The 26,220-nt window shown below is 41.8% G+C and overlaps 1 protein-coding gene across 2 annotated transcripts; it reads left to right on the top strand.

Moving 5' to 3' along the window:
• The first annotated feature begins 2,548 nt into the window (after positions 1-2,548).
• Positions 2,549-17,680, top strand: LOC128701639 (receptor-transporting protein 3-like). Of its 2 annotated transcripts, XM_070101653.1 has the most exons (4): positions 2,555-3,257; positions 10,053-10,194; positions 11,995-12,165; positions 15,508-17,680. In XM_070101653.1, exons 1-4 carry the CDS (start codon positions 2,881-2,883, stop codon positions 15,673-15,675), a joined length of 858 nt encoding a protein of 285 aa, XP_069957754.1. In that variant the 5' UTR covers positions 2,555-2,880; the 3' UTR covers positions 15,676-17,680. The 2 variants fall into 2 exon arrangements, with proteins under 2 accessions (XP_069957755.1, XP_069957754.1); XM_070101654.1 differs by lacking the exon at positions 11,995-12,165 and having other exon boundaries at positions 2,549-3,257.
• The last annotated feature ends 8,540 nt before the right edge of the window (positions 17,681-26,220 follow it).

Genomic DNA, 26,220 nt, shown 5'->3' with positions numbered 1-26,220 from the left:
GACAAGATTAAGGACCCCAATGGAAATAAGTTAGACAGTCCTCGATGACGCACTGACTTTCTTGGGTTATCCTGGGTGGCTAACCCTCCGGGGTTAAAAATCCGAACGAAATCTTATCTTATCTTATCTTAAGACACTGAAGACAGTTTATCATGCAACAAGGCTTGTTCCTGAGTTAAGGGACATTATCAACTAGAGGCTAATGGAATTGAATATAACGACATTGGGTGACAGATGAACCATGGGAGACATGATTAGTAAGTAAGTAAGTAAGTTTATTCAGGTATACACAAATACAGTTACATAGAATTATCATACATAGCAGCATATGTGTAGAGAACCTAGGATAACCCAAAAAAGTCAGACAGAGTGACTTATTTCCATTGGGGTCCTTATTTCCATACAAAATACTCACGGGAATTGATAAGATAGACAGGGATAGGCTGGGATAGGCGAGAAACGAGAACTCAAGGATACCACGGGAAGTTTAAGTCACAGATGAGCCACAGCAATGTTAAGAAGTATTTCTTCAGTCTCGGAGTGGTCGAGAAGTGGAATGATCTTGGTGAGGAAGTAGAGGCAGGCTCCATACATAGTTTTAAGAGCAGATACGATAGGGCCCACAAGGCTAAGCGGGAGTGAACCTGGAGTGGCAAGTTGAAAGGCAGGGCCAGGATCTGGACTCGGTCCCTGAAGCCACAAATAGGCGAGTACAAATAGATGAGTACCGTACACACATGCACCTATGTTAGACATGCATCACGAATCGCTTTATCCTGGTCTTTCCCATGGTAAACAGTCGATCATTCTGTTACACAGGTGTACCAGCTAATCTATGTCTTAATTACATTTCTTGTTCTCCTTTTCTCCAACATCTTTAGGTTTAGTTTCTTCAGTCTTTCTTTTTAGTTTCTCTTTTGAAAACCTGGGTGCTTTACTGAGGGCTCCATTCCGGTACTTCGCACTCGAGGGCTTGAGTTACATCTATGTTTACCATCATGATTCCTTGCTCATTGTTCTAAATGACGTTTTCATGTTTCCTAGGAAGTGGTCGCCAGCAACCCGATCGGTCAGAAACTGCGAAGCATCCAACAGACAGATGATCAAGCCTTCCCTACAGTTACACTACAAGACTCACAGGAGGTCATCTCTTCATGATGCTATTCAATTAATTTATGTTTTTTTTTAGATTTTTTTTTATTTTATTCAGTTTGAGTCTAAGGGATAGATTAGGCGTGATGTTTACTCTCGGGTCTGCTTTGCTATTTGCCTCTGCGAGTTTTTCATCTCAGGTGTGGTATACTGTTTCTTATCCTGTCTCTTACTCCCATTATCATTGTATTCTCTAGGTTTTATTTCCAGTAATCGCCTTTTTTTGTAATTTTCATTTGTAGTCTCATTAGATTTTTTTTGCTGCTTGCGTACATAAATACGGATGAGTCAGTTTTCCCGGGGTGTTTATATATATCAGGAACAGCGAAGGTTCCAAGAAAAATCCTTGTGAATACTGTAGGTCCCAGGAGGACGCCTCATGGCACCCTGCTGTTAACTTTCCATTAGGATACTTGTTCTCTCACCAAGACTTGGTCTACTCTCGTTCAGGTAGTTATCAGTTCTAATACGTTCTCTGATGTCGTAGCGTTTGTTTTTTGAGTCTTTGCATCAATTAATATCTAAACACAAATTGGAAATGAAAACTGAACGCATCGATCTGTCCTGGAGCACGTTTATAATGTACATTTTTCATGTCATTTTGTAGTCTTTTATCTTTCTCATTAGGTTAACATTATCTGTGGTGGCACGAAGGATTCACCCTCCGGGAGGTTAATTATTTACATGAGGAACATCAAAGATCCAAATGGTGATCCTTTGGCGGTTTTACTGAACACTTTTGCCTGTTCAGATACCTCTATACTCACCATTCACTTCTCCAGTTGCTCCTGTATCCACTCGAGCACCTCTGTTACTCCTGTCTGCTTTTCCAGTCTAGGAAGATAAAGTCTACTCACCCTTTTCTCTTCTACTTTATTTTCGTTATTCCCGGTCATGGACTGGGCAGCGGGGGCGTTGACCCCCAGCTGCCCAGTATACATCCTCCAGGTATACAAATGAGTCACTGTTCGTCTTTATTATAATACTCGTATTGCAATGTTATAATAATAATAAATATAATAATAATAGCAGCGCTGTATAGCCCTTGTGGTTTAGCGCTTCTTTTTGATTATAATAATAATATAACAATAATAATCTTTATTTCTACAAGTACCTATACAAGGTATACAGCCAGTACATGTACAAGGTATACAGCCAGGCTTATTTTTTTTAGAAAACATATAATTAATATTCAATTTTGTTATGTTAGTGAATATGTGAGCTTGAATGAGTGTGTCAAGAGGCTGTGTTTAATGTGTTGTCCTTACCTCACACACTCTGTCATGCTTGTGTTATCGTGGCTATCGTCAACACAACCCCACCACTCCCCGCCTCCAAGATCACCACTCGTAACACCCCCCCCCCATCGCCAACAATCCCCAATCCCCCCACTATCACCTTCCCGTCTCCGGAAACAGAGCAATAATCCAGCCTGTCTCTAACACGCGTTGCACCAGTTCCTACGAGGTGTTCTGTTGTCCCAGCTCTTGCATTTTCTTTAGCCTTGTGACCATCGCTGGGATTACTTCGTTGTGTATACACGCGTGTACCTGCGTCCGTGACGTACTCCCTAGGAAATTTTATGAGTTTGTCATTCCTGAGGTCCTTGGGGGTTTGGTCAGACCCTTAGTGAGTCAAGTGAGCCTCACGCTGGAGAAACACCATCGAGGTCCACCTTTGTGCTGGGTTCGGTGATGTTGGTGGCGGCATGGGTACACGAGCGTGATCATGTTGAAGTCACGGAGGGATAAAGTGAACATGTCCATGAGCAGGAGTTTGTTAGTGGGTGAAAAAGCATGCCAGTTAATGCCGCTAGCCTGCTTCCCACTCCAGCTACCGACCATGTTGTGCCTTGGTCAGCCTCTCCCCACCCGCAACCCCTGGAGCATCACCAGCTCCTTCGGCAGCATCCATCCGCACTTACCCAGCGCCTACAGTGTCGTCGGGGTGCCCAGACTACCCACCATGGGCGTTATGCAGAAAACGGCGCCAGACACTCTTCCTCCTGCCCAGTGCCCCACGGTGCCACTGCCACAACTCTCCCGCGCCTCTTTCCACGTCGGTTACTACGTCCCTCCCTCCGTCGAGCCTGGTGACCCTTATGGGTAGGTCTACCAGTGATTCCTGTGGGTAGGTCTACCAGTGATCCTTGTGGGTAAGTCTACCAGCTATCCTTGTGGGTAGGTCTGCCAGTGATCCTTATGGGTAGATCTAGTGATCTTTATGAGGGCTACCAGTGATCCTTGTGGGTAGGTCTACCAACTATCCTTGTGGGTAGGTCTACCAGATGTACTACCCACCAGTAATAAGATGTACTACTCACCAGTACAACGTATATTACCCTGGTACAGTGTACACTGGTGGGTAATAGTCTGCACTAAAGCTGATACAATCAACTAACATCTAGGTTCCTATTTATTGTTAGGTGAACAGGGGCCACAGGCCTTAGGAGACTTAATTCACAAACATGCCTTCACCGCCCCAAGATTGAAACCGGATTCTTCGATTGTGAACCGAAGGCGTTACCAAGTATATTAACTAGTATGTATGCTTCCTCACATTACTCCTAAATGAATAAGTTAAAGAGTTGAGAGGTAAGTCAGTGGGAGGCCTTTCTCTCAAAAGCTTCAGTGAGAACGATTTGCGTCTTAGGGTTTACGGAGAGGATCGAGTCTCAAGCACTCCCTATGGCTGTCTTCAAACAGACCCCTGGCTGTCTTCAAGAAGGCACCGGGCTATGGTTTGTACATCGGGTTGCGTGCGGCCAACAGTAACAGCCTGGTCGATCAGGCCCTGATCCACCATGAGGCCTGGTTACAGACCGGGCCGCGGGGGCGTTGACCCCGAAACCCTCTCCAGGTATGTTGAAAAACCTACACGAATTTAGCACCGGATGTTGACATAATAATATAAGGCAGCGAGGGGGGTCATCTTGTGACTCACACACCAGCGTCAGGAGATATTTTGTTCTACGACGACCCCAATGGTAATAAGTTACTTTATTTTACCTTTTTGGGTTATCCTAGGAAATTTACACTATGATGATTGTACTTAAGTGTACCTGTACCTGTGTGACTTCTGGTGGTACTGAGGCGGTGAGGTCAGGGGTGATGAAGTGTTATTATGCACTTTACACTGAGTCTGAGCCGACGCTTCTCCAGGAGTTCCTGTTTATGTTCAGCTTTGGAAGCTTCAAGGAGAGGGAAGGGACGAAGATGCCTTCAGCATTTAAACTGCCATTGATCCAAGGAATTGGGGCTACCCTTTACCTTGAATCCAGCCTGATTACCTCCTATTCTCTCTAGCAATTCGGGCTTAAAGTTTCCTCGTGACAATTATAATAATGAAGCGTGCACAGAAGAACGCTGCTGTTTTTTAGTTAGTTTAATATCTTTATTATGCACCCCGTACCCATCCTGTGGGGGGTAGTCAATAGGTTACACAGGTTCATAATGGGTCCAGAGACTGGGCCACAAAGTTTAAATAGCTGAGCAAGTTACGAAGGTAATAAACTCAGGTACTGTAGATCTGGTCACAATCATTTGTAGATTAGAGGTGCAATAATGGGTCCATGGGCTGGGCCATAAAGTTTTGATGAGGCTGCTGTGCAACCGAAATGTTTCGCCACTAAAGATACCCAAGTGTGTCATATGTGAATACCAAAATGGTATACAATACCGACAGGTTGGTAGGTAAGACACATGGGCAACAGTTAGGCAACTTTATTCCGGAATAAAGTTGCCTAACTGTTGCCCATGTGTCTTACGTCCCACATGTGTCTCACTCTTCAACTTGTGGGTATTGAATAACAAATAATAAGAGTCTATCTGATGTAGGGTCTACAAATTAACAGTGATATACTCATTACAAATAAAAGAATTAAGAAGAATATTGACTATATAAAGAACTGGGGAACAAGGAAGGTGGCTGATATATCTCCAGAACCTAAGAAGTGTTTTAGGTTCATAGTCAGTACATAAACACAAGAAAGAACTTCAATGTGAGGACAGCGAAGTGAAATGCATTAGCGAGGGGACGTAATGGAGGCGACTTCAATATATGGGTTCAAAAATATTATTATTATTATAATCAAGGGGGAAGCGCTAAACCCGGAGGATTATACAGCGCCTAAGGGGGGGGGGATGTGGAAGGCATTCAGGCTTAATTCGGGGAACTGGAGCACAGATCCAATTCCCTAAATCAAGAGCCCCTCACCAACATCAAGGAACGAGAGAGTTTCAAAAACACAAGGGAGTGAACATCATCAGTAACTCAAAGTACAGAGAACCAAGCAACGTTTAGGCAATGTCTTCTTTATGTGTTCTTATAATTAGACATATATTTGAAAGCTGTATATCAGTGGTATTCAGTACCGACAAGATGATGAATCAGATACATGTACAACATCTGGGTGTCTTTACTTGTATAAGTTTCGCAATAAAGCGGTTTTATCAGCACAATACATGGAGATAATGTGAAGACAGTAGAAATATATACAGCGGTCAGTTGAAGTCGAGGTAATTAGTCCCTCACTCTAGAAGTAGGTGACGAGCACCGTAGTCTTGAAGAATCTTCAGAGTCATCACCTACTCCTAGGCTGAGGGACTCATTACCTCATCTTCAATTAACTGTTGTATACATTTCTACAGTCTTCATATTATGTCCGTGTATTGTACTGATAAAGTCACTGGATGGCGAAACGTCTACAAGTAAAGATACCCTGATGTTGCGCATGTGTCTAATTCTTTATCTTGTCGGTATTACATACTATTCATGCATGACAATAACATTGTTTCTAATGGAATACACGAAAGTTTAACGTTTGAAGCCGATCAGAAGAATCGTTCTAAGATAATCACATGGAAACCAAAATTGGGAATGGCCCAATGGAAACTGAACAGAGGGCATCTGTGCATGTCATTTTTTTTACAGAGATCAATTTCACAGGCTAAGGGATATTATCCTACCTCATCTCATTTCAAAGCCCAGCCCTATCTAAGGTATATCACTATCTCCCAGGATACCTACTTACTGCTAGGCGAAAAGGGACAGCAGGTGTAAGGAAACATGCCCAACGTTTCCACCCTACCGGGGATCAAACCCCGGACCCTCAGTATGAGTGATGAGTGCGCTGCCAACCGAACCACGGGACATCAACCTTTAACCTTTCCTCAGTTATACTTAACTATGGTTGAATTTTTTCAGCTGTTCGAATAAGGTGTTCAGGTGTTAAAAACGAAAGCCTCCGAGTCGCTTGTTCTATCTAGGCTGGAATATTGCTGTACTCTAGCAGCCCCTTTCAAGGCAGGCGAAACTGCAGACCTGGAGAATATACAGAGAACCTTCACTGGACGTATAAGTACAATAAAGCATCTAAATTACTGGGAACGGTTTAAATCATTTGATTAGTACTCACTGGAACGCAGGCGGGAAAGATACATGATAATATACACTTGGAAAACCGTAGAGGGACTAGTCACAAATTTGCACATGGAAATCACTCCCTACGAAAGCAAGACTCATCAGACGGTGCAACACATCCCCTGTGACAAGCAAGGGTGCTGTGAATACGCTAAGAGACAACACATTAAGTGTCAGGGGCCCAATATTGCTCAATTGCCCCCCAGCATACATAAGGGGGATTACCAATAGGCACTGGACAGGCACCTAAAGTCAGTACCTGACCAGCCGGGCTGTGGTTCGTAAGTCAGTTTACGTGAGGCCAGCAGTAACAGCCTGGTTGATCAGGCCTTGATCCACCGTGGCCTGGTCATGGACCGGGCCACGCGGGCGTTGACCCCCGGGACATTCTGTATCAGGAGGAAGAGAGTGAAAACATCTATACCAAGAAGCTTACCCTTAATAAAGTTCAAAATGTTCTCTATCACACAAGTCTGGCGAGTTCCCAAGCCAGACGTTAAATACTGACACTTCACAGGTGGCCCGGTGGCCTGGTGGCTAAAGCTCCCGCTTCACACACGGAGCCCGGGTTCGATTCCCGGAGGGTGGAGACATTTCGACACGTTTCCTTACACCTGTTGTCCTGTTCACCTAGCAGCAAATAGGTACCTGGGTGTTAGTCGACTGGTGTGGGTCGCATCCTGGGGTCCAAGATTAAGGACCCCAATGGAAATAAGTTAGACAGTCCTCGATGACGCACTGACTTTCTTATCCTGGGTGGCTAACCCTCCGGGGTTAAAAATCCGAACGACATCTCTCACAATCATTTAGCCAATTGTTTAAGTCTTAGGTAACATGGCGAGGAGCACCGTCAGGCAAACATAAGATGGCTTGACATTTCTCGAAACTGTCAGCAAATAGTTCGTTAAAAGTGCTTATGCAAGTGAAAATTTATGACACCTACGCAATTAAACTAAATTCTCATTATATATACACAGAAGCAGGAATCATAGAAAATTGCTGTTATGTTTGATAATCTATGTGACTGGATTTGTGTATATATCTTACAGAGAGATATATACCTCTCTGTATATAATGTATTTATCACTATGAGATAAATAAATCATTACAGTAGTAGTCACATTACTGAGTTAGGTTCATGATTTTCGTGAATGTGGAAAATGTATTTAAAAAGATGAAGCTACATTTATATAAATTTCACAACACATTTCCTAGTTGTTTTATTATCTTGATCTAATTAATTCATAAAGAGGGAAGTACTGTACATACTTGCACTCAAACAACAAGTAGTTATTTATATGTTTCGTCATTAATACGAGCAGTATTAGGTTAATTTCATGCCAGAACTGAACTCAGGCTAAGAGTTATCCTGTCTCAGTTGATTTAAAGGCTAAGAGTCGTAATTCTACCTTGGCTCTTTTACAGGTTAAGAGCTGTAATCTTGCCATAGCTCATTTCAAGGTCAACAGTAATTCTAATTAGATTGCATTACCATCCCCAAGATGCGACTTACAGCAGTCATCTAACACCCAGGTACCTACTTACTACTAAGTTAATAAAGACAGCAGGTGTAGAAATCTCTGTTCCTTTCTGTTGTGTTATATTATTATGCTACTGTTCCTCGGTGACAATCATCAGTCAGACGGACTGGTGACGCCAGTTAGGTGGCGACAGGAACACTTGTTGTGGTGAGTCGCGTGAGCACTCGCCACAACATTCACCACACTCACTGGTGTTACGTGCCCTTATTCTAATAAATTTGACTTTCTAATAAACTGATGAAGTGGTGGATTGTGTTTCCTTACCTGTGTTACTCGTTTCTTAAGGGGCTCACAATAGATCACATGAAAACAGGTAAGTACTGCAGTACTAGGCCTAGTTACTATACTAGTTAGGGGTTGCTCACATTCAACCTTTTTTTTTATCCTCTTGTGTCGGCCTAATTTAATTTTAAAGATACTCAAGGTTCTCGCGTTACTGACACTACCAGGCTTTCCTACAACTATTCTGTCTCAACACAAACTTATCCCTATAGAATTTTTGATATATATAATCAGAAACTATTTATACCCTCATTCATTTATTTCTATTTGTACACTTCGGTCATTATTAATTGTGGATTTTTTATAATTTTCCTAAATTCAGCACGTATAAATATGAATAATATAATGTACATTAAACTGTGACGTTGATTTGACCCATCAAGAAATTTTGTGTGAAGGAGAGTGTGCAGCGGCCGCGGAATGATACAGGAGACGCCATAGTGTAAATAATGTGTCAGCACTGGTCTGACAGTGAAATTTAATCTGGTATCATCGAGGCCATAATTGGGTGTTTCGGCACGAATTTGCAATAGGAACCCGTGTTAATATTCCCTGCTGAAGAATTGGCGCAGGAAATTTGCGGGACCTCCAGAATTAAATGTGGATGCTCTATCTTGTGAAAGATTCATGGTTCACTATGATAATGTTTAGTAAAGCGTCTGTTTTACAAGACTGGCACTCGCATGAACCACATGTATATGTTATAACAGGATCTTTGTATCAAGGACAAACACTCATGAGCCACTCTTAAATGTTTCACCAAGATTGCATCGAGGACTAACACGTTTATTCACCAAGATTGCATCAGGGTCTAACGTTTAATACATAATATTTACATATAAATCATCATCCACGTTTACAGATTTTCAAATTTACGTTGCACTTTTAGCCTTTACATTATTATTATTATAATCAAGGGGGAAGCGCTAAACCCGGAGGATTATACAGCGCCTGGGGGGGGATGTGGAAGGCATTCAGGCTTAATTCGGGGAACTGGAGCACAGATCCAATTCCCTAAATCAAGAGCCCCTCACCAACATCAAGGAACCTTCCTTGAGGGGTTTAGCCTTTACAAGTATTCTACAGCTATGTGATAAAACTTATTTTCATAACGGATAGAGCCTGGGTTCGATTTTTGGGCGAGAGATATGCACGGGAAAATCTCCTTACACTGGTTGTCATTGTTTACCTAGTAGTAAAAGATACCTGTGTGTTAGATGACTGTTGTGGTTGGCACCTTACACTACGACCTTCATGGATAAAAACAGACTACATGGTATTGTTTTATTATCCTTGGGTATTAATCCTAAAGATGTTTTCACCTTTCTTTCACTGTTTCGTTCCTCTTCTTCCTCTTCCTCTGTTACCTCATCCTCTTCATCTGATTCTTCTTCTTCCTATACTTCCTCCTCTGCTTTTTTCTCTACTTCTTCCTTCTCTACTCCTTACTCTACGTCTTCCTCCTCTGCTTCTTTCTCTACTTCTTCCTTCTCTACTCCTTAATCTACGTCTTCCTCCTCTGCTTCTTTCTCTACTTCTTCCTTCTCTACTCCTTACTCTATGTCTTCCTCCTCTGCTTCTTTCTCTACTCCCTAATCCTCTGCTTCTACGTCCTCCTCTCCTTCGTCTTCCAATAAACCTGTGTTCCTCTTACAGGGGACTGGAACAGGTGTGGAACCAGCACTTCGAGTCACTCTTCATGAACCTGCCTAACATGTGGACCTTTGGACCTATCGATGACATTCCTGCAGGCTGGTCCATCTTCAAGGACATGGCTAAAGTCCGCTTCTCTTGTCAGGTAAGTCTTCATAACATCCAAAAGTAAGGCTTACATGTTGATGGCACCGGATCTCTGACGAGGGCTCTTAGTTGATGGCCTGATTAATCAGGCTGTCGTGGAAAGGACCGGTATTAGTGCTCAATGCTCTGTTTTGGAAGTCATACGTGTAAAAAGGCAGCAAGTTGGGTTAAACATCAGCATTTACAGGTTACAGATCCAACTCCATGGGTTATATGAAAACTACGTCAAAGATTATCATAGTCAATTTTAATTCACTCCTGAATGTAAAAGATCTATTCTTTATTATAGGTAGGTATTTGGACCTATACTCACTTGGACTCAGTTTGTTGTTTAATGCGCTTTAAAGCACTAGACTAGACTAATTTGATGCAGGTGTACTTTGGATATTTTACCGCCATATTTTCTCTATTTCTTTCCGTCTCATTCTTGTTTAAATGTTTTCGTTTCATTGGTGTCACACCTGATATTTGTCGAGTGAAAGTGTCGTACTTGACCATTACTCTGCGTTTGCCCTTTGTCTTTTACTCCGTTTCTGCCTTTAGCATTGCTTAGTTTGCTAAAACTGTCTGATTCTCAATAATGTTTTCAGTCCCTCTACAAACACAATGTTGTATCACCTCTCATTCATAACACCAGCATGAATTTTAACCAGCATGTACTTCTGTAGATATTTGCCTCTTACATTTCTAATTAGATAATCTTCAGAACACGTTACGTGGCCTGACATGACCTTACCTGTCTTTTAACCTTTTTTTTTTATCTCATCTCTCCCCTTTATCTTGTCACTCGTAAAATGATAATGGGTTAAAACAGGCCAATATATCATCTATTTTCTTTGTCAACTGATGGATTACTTGTGAAACTGTTCTAGCCACGGTACCGTGAAGTTTTGGATTACTAATGAATTGTTCCAGCGATGGTATTTTAATTGTGGGTTACTAGAGAATTATCCCAGGCAGAGTGTAAGGTAACTTTTGGGCTGCTACTGAATTGTTGCAGCTATGGTATTGTGACTGTGGGTTACTTTTTAACTGTTCCAGTCATGGTATTGACTGATGATCATCTCAAGTGTCTCAGAGCTTCCTCGACAATAATATTGATGTGTTTAATAAAACATAAATTGCTTAAGCGCGTCCTTGGTAACACTTTCGTTGTATTTTTCTTCACAGTTGCTGTCAGCACAACCAATAAATTTGTAAATAGTTTTTATTTGTCTTCATATTCTTTTCACTCCCTCCCACAGGATGAGCATGGGGTGATTGCTATCCACAGGATAATAATAATAATAATAATAATAATAATAATAATAATAATAATAATAATAATAATAATAATAATAATAATAATAATAATAATAATAATAATAACAATAATATTTATTTCTACAAGTACATGGTACAACTTATACAGACCATAGCTGACATCAATGATGTACTGTATAGGAAGCCTGGTTATGCAGAGCATTTCAGACAGCTTAGGTTAATTTTGCCCCAGGATGCGACCCACACCAGTCGGATAACAACCAGGTACTTATTTACTGCTAGGTGAACAGGGACAGCAGGTGTCTTAAGGAAACACACCCAGTGTTTCGACCCGTACCGGGGATAGAGCCACGGACACTAAATGTGTGAGATGAGTGCGCCACCAACTGAGCCTCGGGATGAGTATGGGGTGACTACCACTCCCAGGATGGGTATGGGGTGACTACCACTCCCAAGATGGGTATGGGGTACATAGTAAAGATAAAACTATTGATGGGGTCAGAGGTGATAGTATTTATGATTGCATCACACACAGAGGTGTTCACACGGCTGGACCAGCATGTACGGTCTGGTCATCTTCTACTACCAGTGGGATCTCTCAATCAACCAGGGCAATGTGAGATTCCTCCTGACGGGGCAGAAGTGCAATCAGTGTTGTCCTCCGGGCTTCGAGACTCCTATGTGGTACCCTGAGGAGGCGCAGAAGGTAAAAACCTTGACGTCAACTTCGTTTTTGTCTTTTTTTAATCTATAGGCAGAGATAGATGAGTTTACTTAGGTACAGGTACACATTGTTTGGAAAAACTCCTCAGTAAACACTAGGACATTAGAAAACGTTTCGGTCTGGGACCTTGATCACTTCTTAAGGTCCCAGGACCGAAATGTTTTCTAATAAATGTCCTAGTGTTTGTTCATGGGTCTTTCTAAACCAATTTGTTGGCTCGTACGTTGGTTTGCGTGCAGCCAGCAGCAACAGCCTGGTTGATCAGGCTCTGATCCACCAGGAGGCCTGGTCACAGACCGGGCCGCGGGGGCGTTGACCCCCGGAACTCTCTCCAGGTAAACTCCAGGTAAGGTTTATACCACAGGTACACGTAAATACAATTATTCATATTATCATACATAGCAACTTATGCGTAAATTATCTAGGATAACCAAAAAAAAAAAATCACAGTGGCCAACTTCAGGATAAAGTTTTCACTGTCGTAAAAATCGTTTAAATACCTGTAAAACATAACTCACCGTAATCACAAAGATTCCTGTGTTGACGCGTTTTTTCTCTCGAATAATTCATGCTGTGGACAAAAATCAGAATTATTTACATATTAGCCTGGCCGGAGCCTCATTTATGCAGACACACTTGTGTTTGAAAATCTTCAAATGTTTTAGCACGATTCTAAGCCATTATTACTTTTTTACAGCTTTTGGGCTCAAGTTGCCATGAGTTATATAACTTCGTGGTTTCAAATTCCCATCTGAAAACCGAAACTCACGTAATTGTGCACAGGAAAATAGAGTATTGTTATCTGACTTGCGATTATGAGACGGAGGATCGATTCTCCACAATCTCGCGTTGTATGATCCCTACTGATGTACCTCTTTCACCATGAATAATAATAATAATAATAATAATAATAATAATAATAATAATAATTGTGGAAAATACTGTATATATTTTCCAGAAATTCAGTATTTGTATGTAAATAGATGGCCATACTGTATTTAATAATATTTGTCATAGAAAACGGAAAGCCTGCGTCTGCGCAGACGGGGGCTCGCCATCTTGGTTTTAATTTTGTATTAAAAACGTTGGTGAATGGGGAAGAAGTTTTCGTGCTCTAGAGGTTAAAATTGTGCTGACACCTCTCAAATAGGAGGCGAAATTGGTGGATGTGCATTCCTGCATAACTTGAGATATCAGACGACTGGACAAGACAGCTCCAGGAACCTCAGATAAGCTCTTTATATTTGTGTATAATTCTGGCCAGCATTATTTTCATAGATTTAGTTAGAGTGAGGTTTTCTGAGTATGATACACATTAATCTCCAGTCAAATTGGTGAGTGATATTAAGATATATTTTCCTTCTGTTATGTAATTGTGTATATATATAACCATTTACTATTTTTAATATACAGTCCACAAAATTTATATATTTACCAGTATTCCTGGTTATACATATTTCATTGGTAATTAATAGGTCCAGAGCAACTTGTGGATATGACAGTAGTATTATTATTATAATCAAAAAGAAGCGCTAAGCCACAAGGACTATACAGCATATGACAGTAGTAGGTATCGAAGGGGGACATTTTTGCGACCTAGGTGTCCCAAATTCCTACCTGGAGTTTACCTGGAGAGAGTTCCGGGGGTCAACGCCCCCGCGAACCGGTCTGTGACCAGGTCTCCTGGTGGATCAGAGCCTGATCAACCAGGCTGTTGCTGCTGGCTGCACGCAAACCAACGTACGAGCCACAGCCCGGCTGGTCAGGAACCGACTTTAGGTGCTTGTCCAGTGCCAGCTTGAAGACTGCCAGGGGTCTGTTGGTAATCCCCCTTATGTATGCTGGGAGGCAGTTGAACAGTCTCGGGCCCCTGACACTTATTGTATGGTCTCTTAACGTGCTAGTGACACCCCTGCTTTTCATTGGGGGGATGGTGCATCGTCTGCCAAGTCTTTTGCTTTCGTAGTGAGTGATTTTCGTGTGCAAGTTCGGTACTAGTCCCTCTAGGATTTTCCAGGTGTATATAATCATGTATCTCTCCCTCCTGCGTTCCAGGGAATACAGTTTTAGGAACCTCAAGCGCTCCCAGTAATTGAGGTGTTTTATCTCCGTTATGTGCGCCGTGAAGGTTCTCTGTACATTTTCTAGGTCAGCAATTTTACCTGCCTTGAAAGGTGCTGTTAGTGTGCAGCAATATTCCAGCCTAGATAGAACAAGTGACCTGAAGAGTGTCATCATGGGCTTGGCATCCCTAGTTTTGAAGGTTCTCATTATCCATCCTGTCATTTTTCTAGCAGATGCGATTGATACAATGTTATGGTCCTTGAAGGTGAGATCCTCCGACATGATCACTCCCAGGTCTTTGACGTTGGTGTTTCGCTCTATTTTGTGGCCAGAATTTGTTTTGTACTCTGATGAAGATTTAATTTCCTCATGTTTACCATATCTGAGTAATTGAAATTTCTCATCGTTGAACTTCATATTGTTTTCTGCAGCCCACTGAAAGATTTGGTTGATGTCCGCCTGGAGCCTTGCAGTGTCTGCAATGGAAGACACTGTCATGCAGATTCGGGTGTCATCTGCAAAGGAAGACACGGTGCTGTGGCTGACATCCTTGTCTATGTCGGATATGAGGATGAGGAACAAGATGGGAGCGAGTACTGTGCCTTGTGGAACAGAGCTTTTCACCGTAGCTGCCTCGGACTTTACTCTGTTGACGACTACTCTCTGTGTTCTGTTAGTGAGGAAATTATAGATCCATCGACCAACTTTTCCTGTTATTCCTTTAGCACGCATTTTGTGCGCTATTACGCCATGGTCACACTTGTGGAAGGCTTTTGCAAAGTCTGTATATATTACATCTGCATTCTTTTTGTCTTCTAGTGCATTTAGGACCTTGTCGTAGCGATCCAATAGTTGAGACAGACAGGAGCGACCTGTTCTAAACCCATGTTGCCCTGGGTTGTGTAACTGATGGGTTTCTAGATGGGTGGTGATCTTGCTTCTTAGGAGCCTTTCAAAGATTTTTATGATATGGGATGTTAGTGCTATCGGTCTGTAGTTCTTTGCTGTTGCTTTACTGCCCCCTTTGTGGAGTGGGGCTATGTCTGTTGTTTTTAGTAAATGTTATGTACATAATTATACATACAGATAAATGCAATTTTCCAAAATAATAATAATAACAACGATGGTAATAAAAACGTTAATAACAATGATAATAATAATAATAGTAATAATAATAATAACGATGACAATAAAAACGTTAATAATAATAATAATAATAATAATAATAATAATAATAATAATAATACATCCATTTCACAGGTGATGACGAACTTGTACCATGAAGTGGCTGGGAGAGTCTATCATCTACAGACCCCACCATTAATCAGGGACCGTCGCCATGGTCGACCCAGACACCAACACAACTCTACCATGTGTGAGGCTTGTCACCAGGGTCTGTGTAAGACCACAAGACCAACCTCACTGTGAGACTTGTCACCAGGGTCTAAGACCACAAGACCAACCTCACTGTGAGACTTGTCACCAGGGTCTAAGACCACAAGACCAACCTCATTGTCAGACTTGTCACTAGGGTCTAAGACCACAAGACCAACCTCACTGTGAGACTTGTCACCAGGGTCTAAGACCACAAGACCAACCTCACTCTGAGACTTGTTACCAGGGTCTAAGACCACAAGACCAACCTCACTGTGAGGCTTGTCACCAGGGTCTAAGACCACAAGACCAACCTCACTGTGAGGCTTGTCACCAGGGTCTAAGACCACAAGACCAACCTCACTGTGAGGCTTGTCACCAGGGTCTAAGACCACAAGACCAACCTCACTGTGAGGCTTGTCACCAGGGTCTAAGACCACAAGACCAACCTCACCGTGAGACTTGTCACCAGGGTCTAAGACCACAAGACCAACCTCACTGTGAGACTTGTCACCAGGGTCTAAGACCACAAGACCAACCTCACTGTGAGGCTTGTCACCAGGGTCTAAGACCACAAGACCAACCTCACCGTGAGACTTGTCACCAGGGTCTAAGACCACAAGACCAACCTCACTGTGAGACTTGTCACCAGGGTCTAAGACCACAAGACCAACCTCACTGTGAGGCTTGTCACCAGGGTCTAAGACCACAAGACCAACCTCACTGTGAGGCTTGTCACCAGGGTCTAAGACCACAAGACCAACCTCACTGTGAGGCTTGTCACCAGGGTCTAAGACCACAAGACCAACCTCACTGTGAGGCTTGTCACCAGGGTCTAAGACCACAAGACCAACCTCACTGTGAGACTTGTCACCAGGGTCTAAGACCACAAGACCAACCTCACTGTGAGACTTGTCACCAGGGTCTAAGACCACAAGACCAACCTCACTGTGAGGCTTGTCACCAGGGTCTAAGACCACAAGACCAACCTCACTGTGAGGCTTGTCACCAGGGTCTAAGACCACAAGACCAACCTCACTGTGAGGCTTGTCACCAGGGTCTAAGACCACAAGACCAACCTCACTGTGAGGCTTGTCACCAGGGTCTAAGACCACAAGACCAACCTCACTGTGAGACTTGTCACCAGGGTCTAATACCACAATTTACATATAAATTTAAAATGAATTTAACTGCACAAATCACATCAAATTCCAGGAAGCCTTCCAAGTTTTAAATATTCCAATAAACTATTAATAACTATACCGAGAAAAAACAATTATGCAATATTTCTTGGACTACTCTTAAGTCCGTTATTATTTCCTAATCTCAAAATATTTAAACATGTTATAATTTCTAGTTAAGAACAACGACGTAGTCTGTCCTCACACATACATGTAGGTATCCCGGCTATATTATTATTATAATCAAGGGGGAAGCGCTAAACCCGGAGGATTATACAGCGCCTGGGGGGGGGGATGTGGAAGGCATTCAGGCTTAATTCGGGGAACTGGAGCACAGATCCAATTCCCTAAATCAAGAGCCCCTCACCAACATCAAGGAACCTTCCTTGAGGGGATCCCGGCTATAACTTTTGTTTTGATACCATCAAACTAGAAATGTGGTTCGTAAATGACTGTTTCTATATTCAGAATGTATTTCATATTGTCAGTGTTTACTTAAATTGCTTTTTTACTTTGCAATACTGTCTGCGAGAACGACCAAGATCTTTTTTTATATTGTGTCATGCTCTGGGATGTGCCTAGCGCATCGTGGTCACCCACTCATTTACTAGCCAGACTTTAACTGTGCTTAATCTGGCTACCTGGGCAACGAAGAATGTCACCCACAACACTACGCTATTGACCGAATTAAGAAAGGAATATATTTTAAGAATATGAGAATAATGGAATACTGCACTACCTAGGCAGGTCTAACTCACGCACACTTCTACCTGTCCAACTTATTTTTTAAATCTACCCAAAGTTCTCGCTTCAGTGACGCTACTTGGGAATTTCTTCCACTCATACATATATTTTGTAAATAAATTATATTCTTATTATTTTTATGTTTGTAGTCTCTGCTACCGCAAATTAGTTTCAACCCATTTGCACATGGTGTTTGGAAACATCTTCAAATATCCAACAAATCTTAATGATCAACGGTTCTCTCATTGTAAGATACACTAAGGGTAAATTCTTTCTTAGGTCCACACCTTGACTTTAACTTGAAATTTATACCCACATCCAGCACGTAACTATGAAGGTCTCCAAAACAGTAGGTCTCCTCTACTAGATAAGTTATTGTATACCTCAAACAACACTACTTGAAGTGTACCACTTGCTAATGTATCCTTACCTCGAACATTAAAATGGTATAAAATACCGACAGGTTGTTAGGTAAGACACATATGCAACAGTTAGGTATCTTTATTATGAAACACGTTTCGCCTACACAGTAGGCTTCTTCAGTCAAGTACAGAAAAGTTGATAGAAGCAGAAGATACTTGAAGACGATGTAATCAGTCCATCACCTCAAAACTTTAAGGGTGATGGACTGATTACATCGTCTTCAAGTATCTTCTGCTTCTATCAACTTTTCTGTATTTGACTGAAGAAGCCTACTGTGTAGGCGAAACGTTTCATAATAAAGATACCTAACTGTTGCATATGTGTCTTACCAAATATCCTTACCTCACCTATGGTATTAGTGCCTGGGGATCTACTACACCAAATCATCTAAAACCATTAATAACTCAACAAAGAGCCGCTGTGTGGACTATCAACCTTCCAGTGGCAGACAACATACTCACCCACTCTTTAAAAGCTTGAACTTATTTAATATACACAATATACACTCATACTACTGTGCATGCACTTTAAAGGATGGGTTTGGGATATTGGTAGTTTGGTGGGACTCATACACTGTCGTATCTGGGCGCGTCTGTAAAGACAGTGTTGAATGATGATGAAAAAAAATATATGTCGTGCCGAATAAGTAGAATAAGTAGCAACGCTCTTCTTGCCGAATAAGGCAAACGAAAATTTGTGTATGCAATAATTTCGCAGAAGTCATTCTGAACCTAACGAAAAATATATATTTCATTGTGTTTGTTTATAGTAGGATGGTTATGAGGATTAATCCTCCACAGAAGAAAAAGAAGATAGTGATAAAAGGAAAGATAAAGTGCAGATTTTATTAAGCGATGAATATCTAGTAAAACAGTATAGAAGTCGATGAGCTTGATAATGGTCCACAACGGATCGAAACATAATAAAGGAAGAACACTGCGGTAAGGCTACTGGCCCAAACTAGGCATATTCTGCTCAAAACCTAAATTTAAAAACAAAAATATTTGCTCAACCCATTCTCAATGTTACCCAATGAATAATGCTACATTTATCAACATAAACAGCATCTTTTCTTCGCAATGGGGGCTGTTTGTGAATATCTAAGTCGTCACGTGAGGTCACAGACCCTGAGCTGCTTTGGGGATTAGTGTGGACGGTACAAAGCATGGCTTGCTTCTGCAGTGTTTTAAAAATTGAGGTTGGAGAGTTGAAGGAGGAGGTCTTGCTTCTCCAGGAGGAGATTAGGAGGCTGAAGGTCCACCTCAATGGGTCTGGGAGAGAGTGTGAGGTGGCTGGAGTTGTGGGGAATGAGGCTTCTAGCAGTGAGGTGCAGTCTGTCTCTCGCTGTGAGGAGGCTGTAGTTGGGGAGGTAGCAACGGCTACCAGCAGTGAGGTGCAGCCCAGCACCTGCTACAAGTGGCGAGTTGTTCACAGTAATGGGAGGCGCATCAGAGTAAGGAAAGTTAAGAGTGAAGATCTGAAGGTAGGAAATCGCTTCTCTGTTCTTCAGGATGAATGTACTTCAGTGGCCAGTGAAGGTAAGGGTACTACTGCCCCTGCTAATGGAGGTAAGCGCATTCTTGTGGTTGGTGACTCTCAGGTAAGATATATTGACCGTGCTTTTTGTAATAGGAATAAGAAGATGAGAGATAGAGTGTGCTTCCCTGGAGCTGGTGTTGGGGACATTGTCAACAGGCTGGATAATATCATGTCAGGTAATGGGAACAAGCCCATTATCTGTCTCAGTGCTGGTGGAAATGATATTGGGAAGGGTAGGAGAGAAGAGCTGCTAGATAAGTACAGGTCAGCTATAGATTTCATTAAGTCTAAGGGAGGGATCCCAATCATATGTAGCATCTTGCCTAGAAGGGGAGTAGGAAATGAATGGTTGTCTAGGGCAATTGGTGTAAATTGCTGGCTAGACAGATACTGCAAGGAACTTGCAATCCCATTCATTGACAACTGGAACAACTTTTATGGCAAACATGATATGTATGCAAGGGATGGGGTACATCTCTCTGGGGCTGGGGTGGTAGCACTTGCAGACTCGATTGAGAAGGCCATTGGTGAAATGCCTATGATTTTAAACTGATGGAAGATAGAGGTATGGGTGTGTGTGGGAAACAAGCAGGTTGCAACACTTGGGTTGGAAACAGTAAATGTATAAAAGGCATTCAGCATGAAGTTATAAATAAAGACAATAGATCAGGTCAGCAAACAAAGGGGGACAGCAGAGGGCAGCAAGGGACTAGCTCCCTTAAGGTTTACTATACTAATAGCAGGAGTGTAAGAAATAAGATAGATGAGCTAAGATTAATTGCAAGTGCAGGAAACATAGATATTATTGCTATAACAGAGACCTGGCTCAATCTGAAAGATAGAGAGATGCCCTCTGAATGTCAAATACAAGGCTATAAATTATTCCACACTGACAGGGTCAACAGGAAAGGTGGTGGAGTAGCGATGTATGTCAGAGACAATTTAAATTGTTGTGTTAGACAAGATATTAAATTAGAAGCGTCAGCCACTGAATCTGTTTGGTTACAGCTTCTCGAGGGCCGAGAAAAACTAATTTTGGGTGTGATTTACAGGGCCCCAAATCTTGATAAGGAGTGCAGTAAACTTCTATGGGACGAAATTCGTAAGGCATCTACATACGAAAATGTTGTGCTAATGGGAGATTTCAACTATAGACAGATTGACTGGAGCAATTTGACAGGAAATCTAGAGTCAGGTGACTTTCTTGATACGATCCAGGATTGTTTTTTAAAACAGTTTGTGACAGAGCCAACTAGGGGAAATAACCTCCTTGACTTGGTTCTTGCCAGTAGGGAAACACTAATTAATAATCTTGAGGTTAATGATGAGCTTGGGGAAAGTGATCACAAATCACTCAGTTTTAATATATCATGGAATTCCCCTAATAATGGCAATCAAGTCTCCGTCCCTGACTTTCGCTTGGCTGATTTCATAGGACTGAAGAATTACTTAGGTGGGCTGAACTGGAATGACCTGACTAAGGGTCAGGTAGGTGGTGATGGTTGCCGATATGATGCTTTCCAGGGCATAATTCTAGCTGCTCAGTCAAATTTTGTTCCAAATAGGGAAATCAGATCAAACAAAAATGATCCTAAATGGATGAACAATAGATTAAAATATCTGATTGGTCAAAAGAGAGGCATATATAGGCAAATCAAAAGAGGAGAGGGGCGATTGAGAAATCGATATATTCAGTTAAAGAGAGAAATAAAAAAGGGAATTAGAAAAGCAAAAAGAGATTATGAGGTTAAAGTTGCAAGAGAATCGAAGAATAACCCAAAAGGATTCTTCCAGGTATACAGAAGTAAGATCAGGGACAAGATAGGCCCACTCAAAAGTTCCTCGGGTCAGCTCACTGACAGTGATAAGGAAATGTGTAGAATTTTTAACACATACTTCCTCTCAGTTTTTACACAGGAGGATACCAGCGATATTCCAGTAATGATAAATTATGTAGAACAGGACGATAATAAACTGTGCACTATTAGGGTCACAAGTGACATGGTCCTTAGGCAAATAGATAAATTAAAACCTAACAAATCCCCAGGCCCTGATGAACTGTATGCAAGGGTTCTAAAGGAATGTAAAGAGGAGCTTAGCACACCTTTGGCTAATCTTTTCAACATATCACTACAAACTGGCATGGTGCCAGATAAGTGGAAAATGGCAAATGTGATACCTATTTTCAAAACAGGTGACAGGTCCTTAGCTTCGAACTATAGACCAATAAGCCTAACCTCCATAGTGGGAAAATTTATGGAATCAATAATTGCCGAGGCAGTTCGTAGCCACCTTGAAAAGCATAAATTAATCAACGAATCTCAGCATGGTTTTACAAAGGGGCGTTCCTGCCTTACGAATTTATTAACTTTTTTCAATAAGGTATTTGAGGAGGTAGATCATGGTAATGAATATGATATTGTGTATATGGACTTCAGTAAGGCTTTTGACAGGGTCCCACATCAGAGACTATTGAGGAAAATTAAAGCACATGGAATAGGAGGAGAAATTTTTTCCTGGATAGAGGCATGGTTGACAAATAGGCAGCAGAGAGTTTGCATAAATGGGGAGAAATCAGAGTGGGGAAGCGTCACGAGCGGTGTTCCACAGGGGTCAGTGTTGGGCCCCCTGCTGTTCACAATCTACATAAACGACATAGATGAGGGCATAAAGAGCGACATCGGCAAGTTTGCCGATGACACCAAAATAGGCCGTCGAATTCATTCTGACGAGGACATTAGAGCACTCCAGGAAGATTTGAATAGACTGATGCAGTGGTCGGAGAAGTGGCAGATGCAGTTTAATATAGACAAATGCAAAGTTCTAAATGTTGGACAGGACAATAACCATGCCACATATAAACTAAATAATGTAGATCTTAATATTACGGATTGCGAAAAAGATTTAGGAGTTCTGGTTAGCAGTAATCTGAAACCAAGACAACAGTGCATAAGTGTTCGCAATAAAGCTAATAGAATCCTTGGCTTCATATCAAGAAGCATAAATAATAGGAGTCCTCAGGTTGTTCTTCAACTCTATACATCCTTGGTTAGGCCTCATTTAGATTATGCTGCACAGTTTTGGTCACCGTATTACAGAATGGATATAAATTCTCTGGAAAATGTACAAAGGAGGATGACAAAGTTGATCCCATGTATCAGAAACCTTCCCTATGAGGATAGACTAAGGGCCCTGAATCTGCACTCTCTAGAAAGACGTAGAATTAGGGGGGATATGATTGAGGTGTATAAATGGAAGACAGGAATAAATAAAGGGGATGTAAATAGTGTGCTGAAAATATCTAGACTAGACAGGACTCGCAGCAATGGTTTTAAGTTGGAAAAATTCAGATTCAGGAAGGATATAGGAAAGTTCTGGTTTGGTAATAGAGTTGTGGATGAGTGGAACAAACTCCCAAGTACCGTTATAGAGGCCAGAACGTTGTGTAGCTTTAAAAATAGGTTGGATAAATACATGAGTAGATGTGGGTGGGTGTGAGTTAGACCTGATAGCTTGTGCTACCAGGTCGGTTGCCGTGTTCCTCCCTTAAGTCAATGTGACCTGACCTGACTAGGTTGGGTGCATTGGCTTAAGCCGGTAGGAGACTTGGACCTGCCTCGCATGGGCCAGTAGGCCTTCTGCAGTGTTCCTTCGTTCTTATGTTCTTATGTTCTTATTAATAAACTTCCTGGAGGCCTGGATAAAATATTCCTTGATGGAACCATTATGATTCAGGATCACTGCTTAACGTAACTCATAACAAAAAAACTGTGAGACATTTTAACAAGCATGCAAGAGCTCAGGTCTGGGTACCATCAACACAAACTGAATTAGTTGTCTTAGCCACTCAAGTTGTAAGTAAACGCAAAAATAGAGTAGGTGGGAATCTCAGAGTTAGTGTCAATAATGACCTCCCTGGGTCAAAAGACTTTCCTGTTTATAGCCAGTACCTGGATGAGTGGTAACATTGAGAGTCCTATAATTATATATTAAGGTTTATATGAACTCAGTTTAAGTCGTAATGAACGACTGTTGATGAATAAACAGAAAGGTGGACGGGGGACGAACCGTAGTCCCGAGATTAACAGGTCCAACATTTCACAGCTGAGTTACCGGGCTTCTAATAGCAGTATCATCTGTGAAAAATCACCCTAGAAACCCGGTAGCTCATCAGTAAATCGCTAGACCTGGTTCGAGCCCCTCGTCCACCTTTCTGTTTATTCAAGGATCAACATTAACATCTGTTGCAATCCATTATTTTCTAAGATGGAAAAGTTTATAATACCATGACTGTAACAGTTCACCAAACACTGTATATAATTCATTAATGTAAGGAATTTTATAATGTATTACTAACAATAAGTGTATTTAATTATTTCTATAAAATAAAGTGTTAATAAATAATTTGCTGAGTTTTGCACCTAGTAGTAAATAAGTTTGATATATTAGTCTGTTGTGATGAATGGTTTGAAAAACCGACAAGTTGAAGATTGAGACACTTATGCAGCATATGGGAATCTTTATTCAGGAAACGTTTCGCCACACAGTGGCTTCATCAGTCCAATACAAAGAGAAAGGCGTAAGGAGAGGAGGAGTATGAGGTAATCAGTCCCTCAGCCTGGAGTCGATGTGTTCAGTCCATCAATCTTGTAGAATGTACAGCATAGGGCCGTAGACGTGGCTTATATACTGTAGTGAGGTGAGGTGAAGCAGGCGGAGGCGGGGTCATAGTGGTACCATCCACTAGTCGAAGTAGGTCTTCGTCCAAAGGTTGAACAAGTGTTGAAGAATTCTTTTGTAACAAAGAGATGGGTTAGTTGTAGTAGTAGTTGTCGTAGTCGTGAAGGTTATGTACATGTCCTCAGAATTAAGATTCCATGATGTTGCAGTGTCTGACAAGTTGTGTACGAATGGTATATAATACCTCATCTTCTGTACATAGTTCTACTGTCTTCAAGTTATGTCCTAGAATTTGTATTGATAAAGCCAGTGGATGGCGAAACGTCTACAATAAAGATACCCAGATGTTGCACATGTGTCTTAATCTCATCTTGTCGGTATTATATACCATTCGTACACAACGAGAAAGATTTGTTGTCCAAGGCTGGGCGATGAAAGAAAAGGAACAATAATTCCTTTGAGACAGAAACTTGAAGTTTCCAATTAGATCCAGTGGAAGCCCTTGCCCAGCCTCAGCAGAGAGGGACGCCCACACTCCCACCTGAGTTCAGTAACCGGCGTCCCACCAAAGACCGTTTAAGAATTTTCCGCAGAGCGGAAAAAAATGGAGCTGGGTAGAGTAAGCAGATGTACAGGACCAGGTGCCCCTCCTGTAGAGTGCCAGGCGCCCCTCCTGTAGAGTGCCAGGTGCCCCTCCTGTAGAGTGCCATGTGCCCCTCCTGTAGAGTGCCCGCTGCCCCTCCTGTAGAGTGCCAGCTGCCCCTCCTGTAGAGTGCCCGGCGGGCAGAATAGATGAGGACAAGCGTCCCAGAGAGAACGGTGGAAATTTGTCACTGATACACAGGCGAGAGAGAGAGAGACGTCCACACCTGACGAAGGCTGACGCAGAAACATCATTGAAGATTGAGACACCTATGCAGCATATGGGAATCTTTATTCAGGAAACGTTTCGCCACACAGTGGCTTCATCAGTCCAATACAAAGAGTAAGGCGTAAGGAGAGGAGTATGAGGTAATCAGTCCCTCAGCCTGGAGTCGATGTGTTCAGTGAACACATCGACTCCAGGCTGAGGGACTGATTACCTCATACTCCTCCTCTCCTTACGCCTTACTCTTTGTATTGGACTGATGAAGCCACTGTGTGGCGAAACGTTTCCTGAATAAAGATTCCCATATGCTGCATAAGTGTCTCAATCTTCAACTTGTCGGTTTTTCAAACCATTCATCAGAAACATCATTGTTGACCTCCACACCACATCTGGACACTTGTCAACACATTAAGCAGACAACAACGTGACAAACAAGTTGAAGAGACACTTGCGCAACACTTGGCAACCTTTATTGTGGGAACGTTTCGCCAGCCAGTGACTTCTTTAGTCACTGTTCTTCTCTGTGATGGACTGAAGAAACCACTGACTAACGAAACATCTCCACAATAAATATTCACAAATGATGCGCAGATGTCTCATTCTTCAACATGTCGACTTTCTAAAACATTTACAGTCACAAACAAGTGTTTGACGTCATTCATAGCGACATCATAGATACCGTCATCTGGTGTCCTTCAGTAGCTAAACACCGACCTTATTGAGGCATCAAGCATCAAGGGAGGTTCCTTGATGCTGGTGAGGGGCTCTTGATCTAGGGAATTGGATCTGTGCTCCAATTCCCCGAATTAACACTGAATGCTTTCCAACCCCTTCACCCATAGGCGATGTATAATTCCTACGGGTTTAGCGCTCCCCATACTACTACTACTACTACTACTACTAATAATAATAATAATAATAATAATAGTAATAATAATAAAATAATCTCAAATTGAGGGCAGGGTAATGAGTAGATGGTATACAATACTGTACTGATAAACCAGTGGGTTTATCAGTACAATACAAAGATATAATATGGAGACTAGAAATATGAACAATGTTCTGGTGATACCGACAAGATGTGGAAAAAGCCACTTATGTACAGTTCAGGTTGGATAAATACATAAATGAGATGGGTTGGATTTGACTGGGAATTACACATGA

The sequence above is a fragment of the Cherax quadricarinatus genome, chromosome 78 (genome assembly GCF_038502225.1).
Source record: "Cherax quadricarinatus isolate ZL_2023a chromosome 78, ASM3850222v1, whole genome shotgun sequence".
NCBI classification, from domain to species: domain Eukaryota; kingdom Metazoa; phylum Arthropoda; class Malacostraca; order Decapoda; family Parastacidae; genus Cherax; species Cherax quadricarinatus.
The sequence above is the reverse complement of the archived record's forward strand: the minus strand, read 5'-3'. Positions and strand labels throughout refer to the sequence as shown.

Excerpts from the sequence above, each read along its gene's own strand:
- LOC128701639 (XM_070101653.1), top strand. The coding sequence starts at position 2,881 with ATGTTGAAGTCACGGAGGGATAAAGTGAACATGTCCATGAGCAGGAGT. Across the intron at positions 3,258-10,052 it reads GAGCCTGGTGACCCTTATGG|GGGACTGGAACAGGTGTGGA; the intron begins GTAGGTCTACCA and ends TTCCTCTTACAG. Across the intron at positions 10,195-11,994 it reads AAGTCCGCTTCTCTTGTCAG|AGGTGTTCACACGGCTGGAC; the intron begins GTAAGTCTTCAT and ends CATCACACACAG.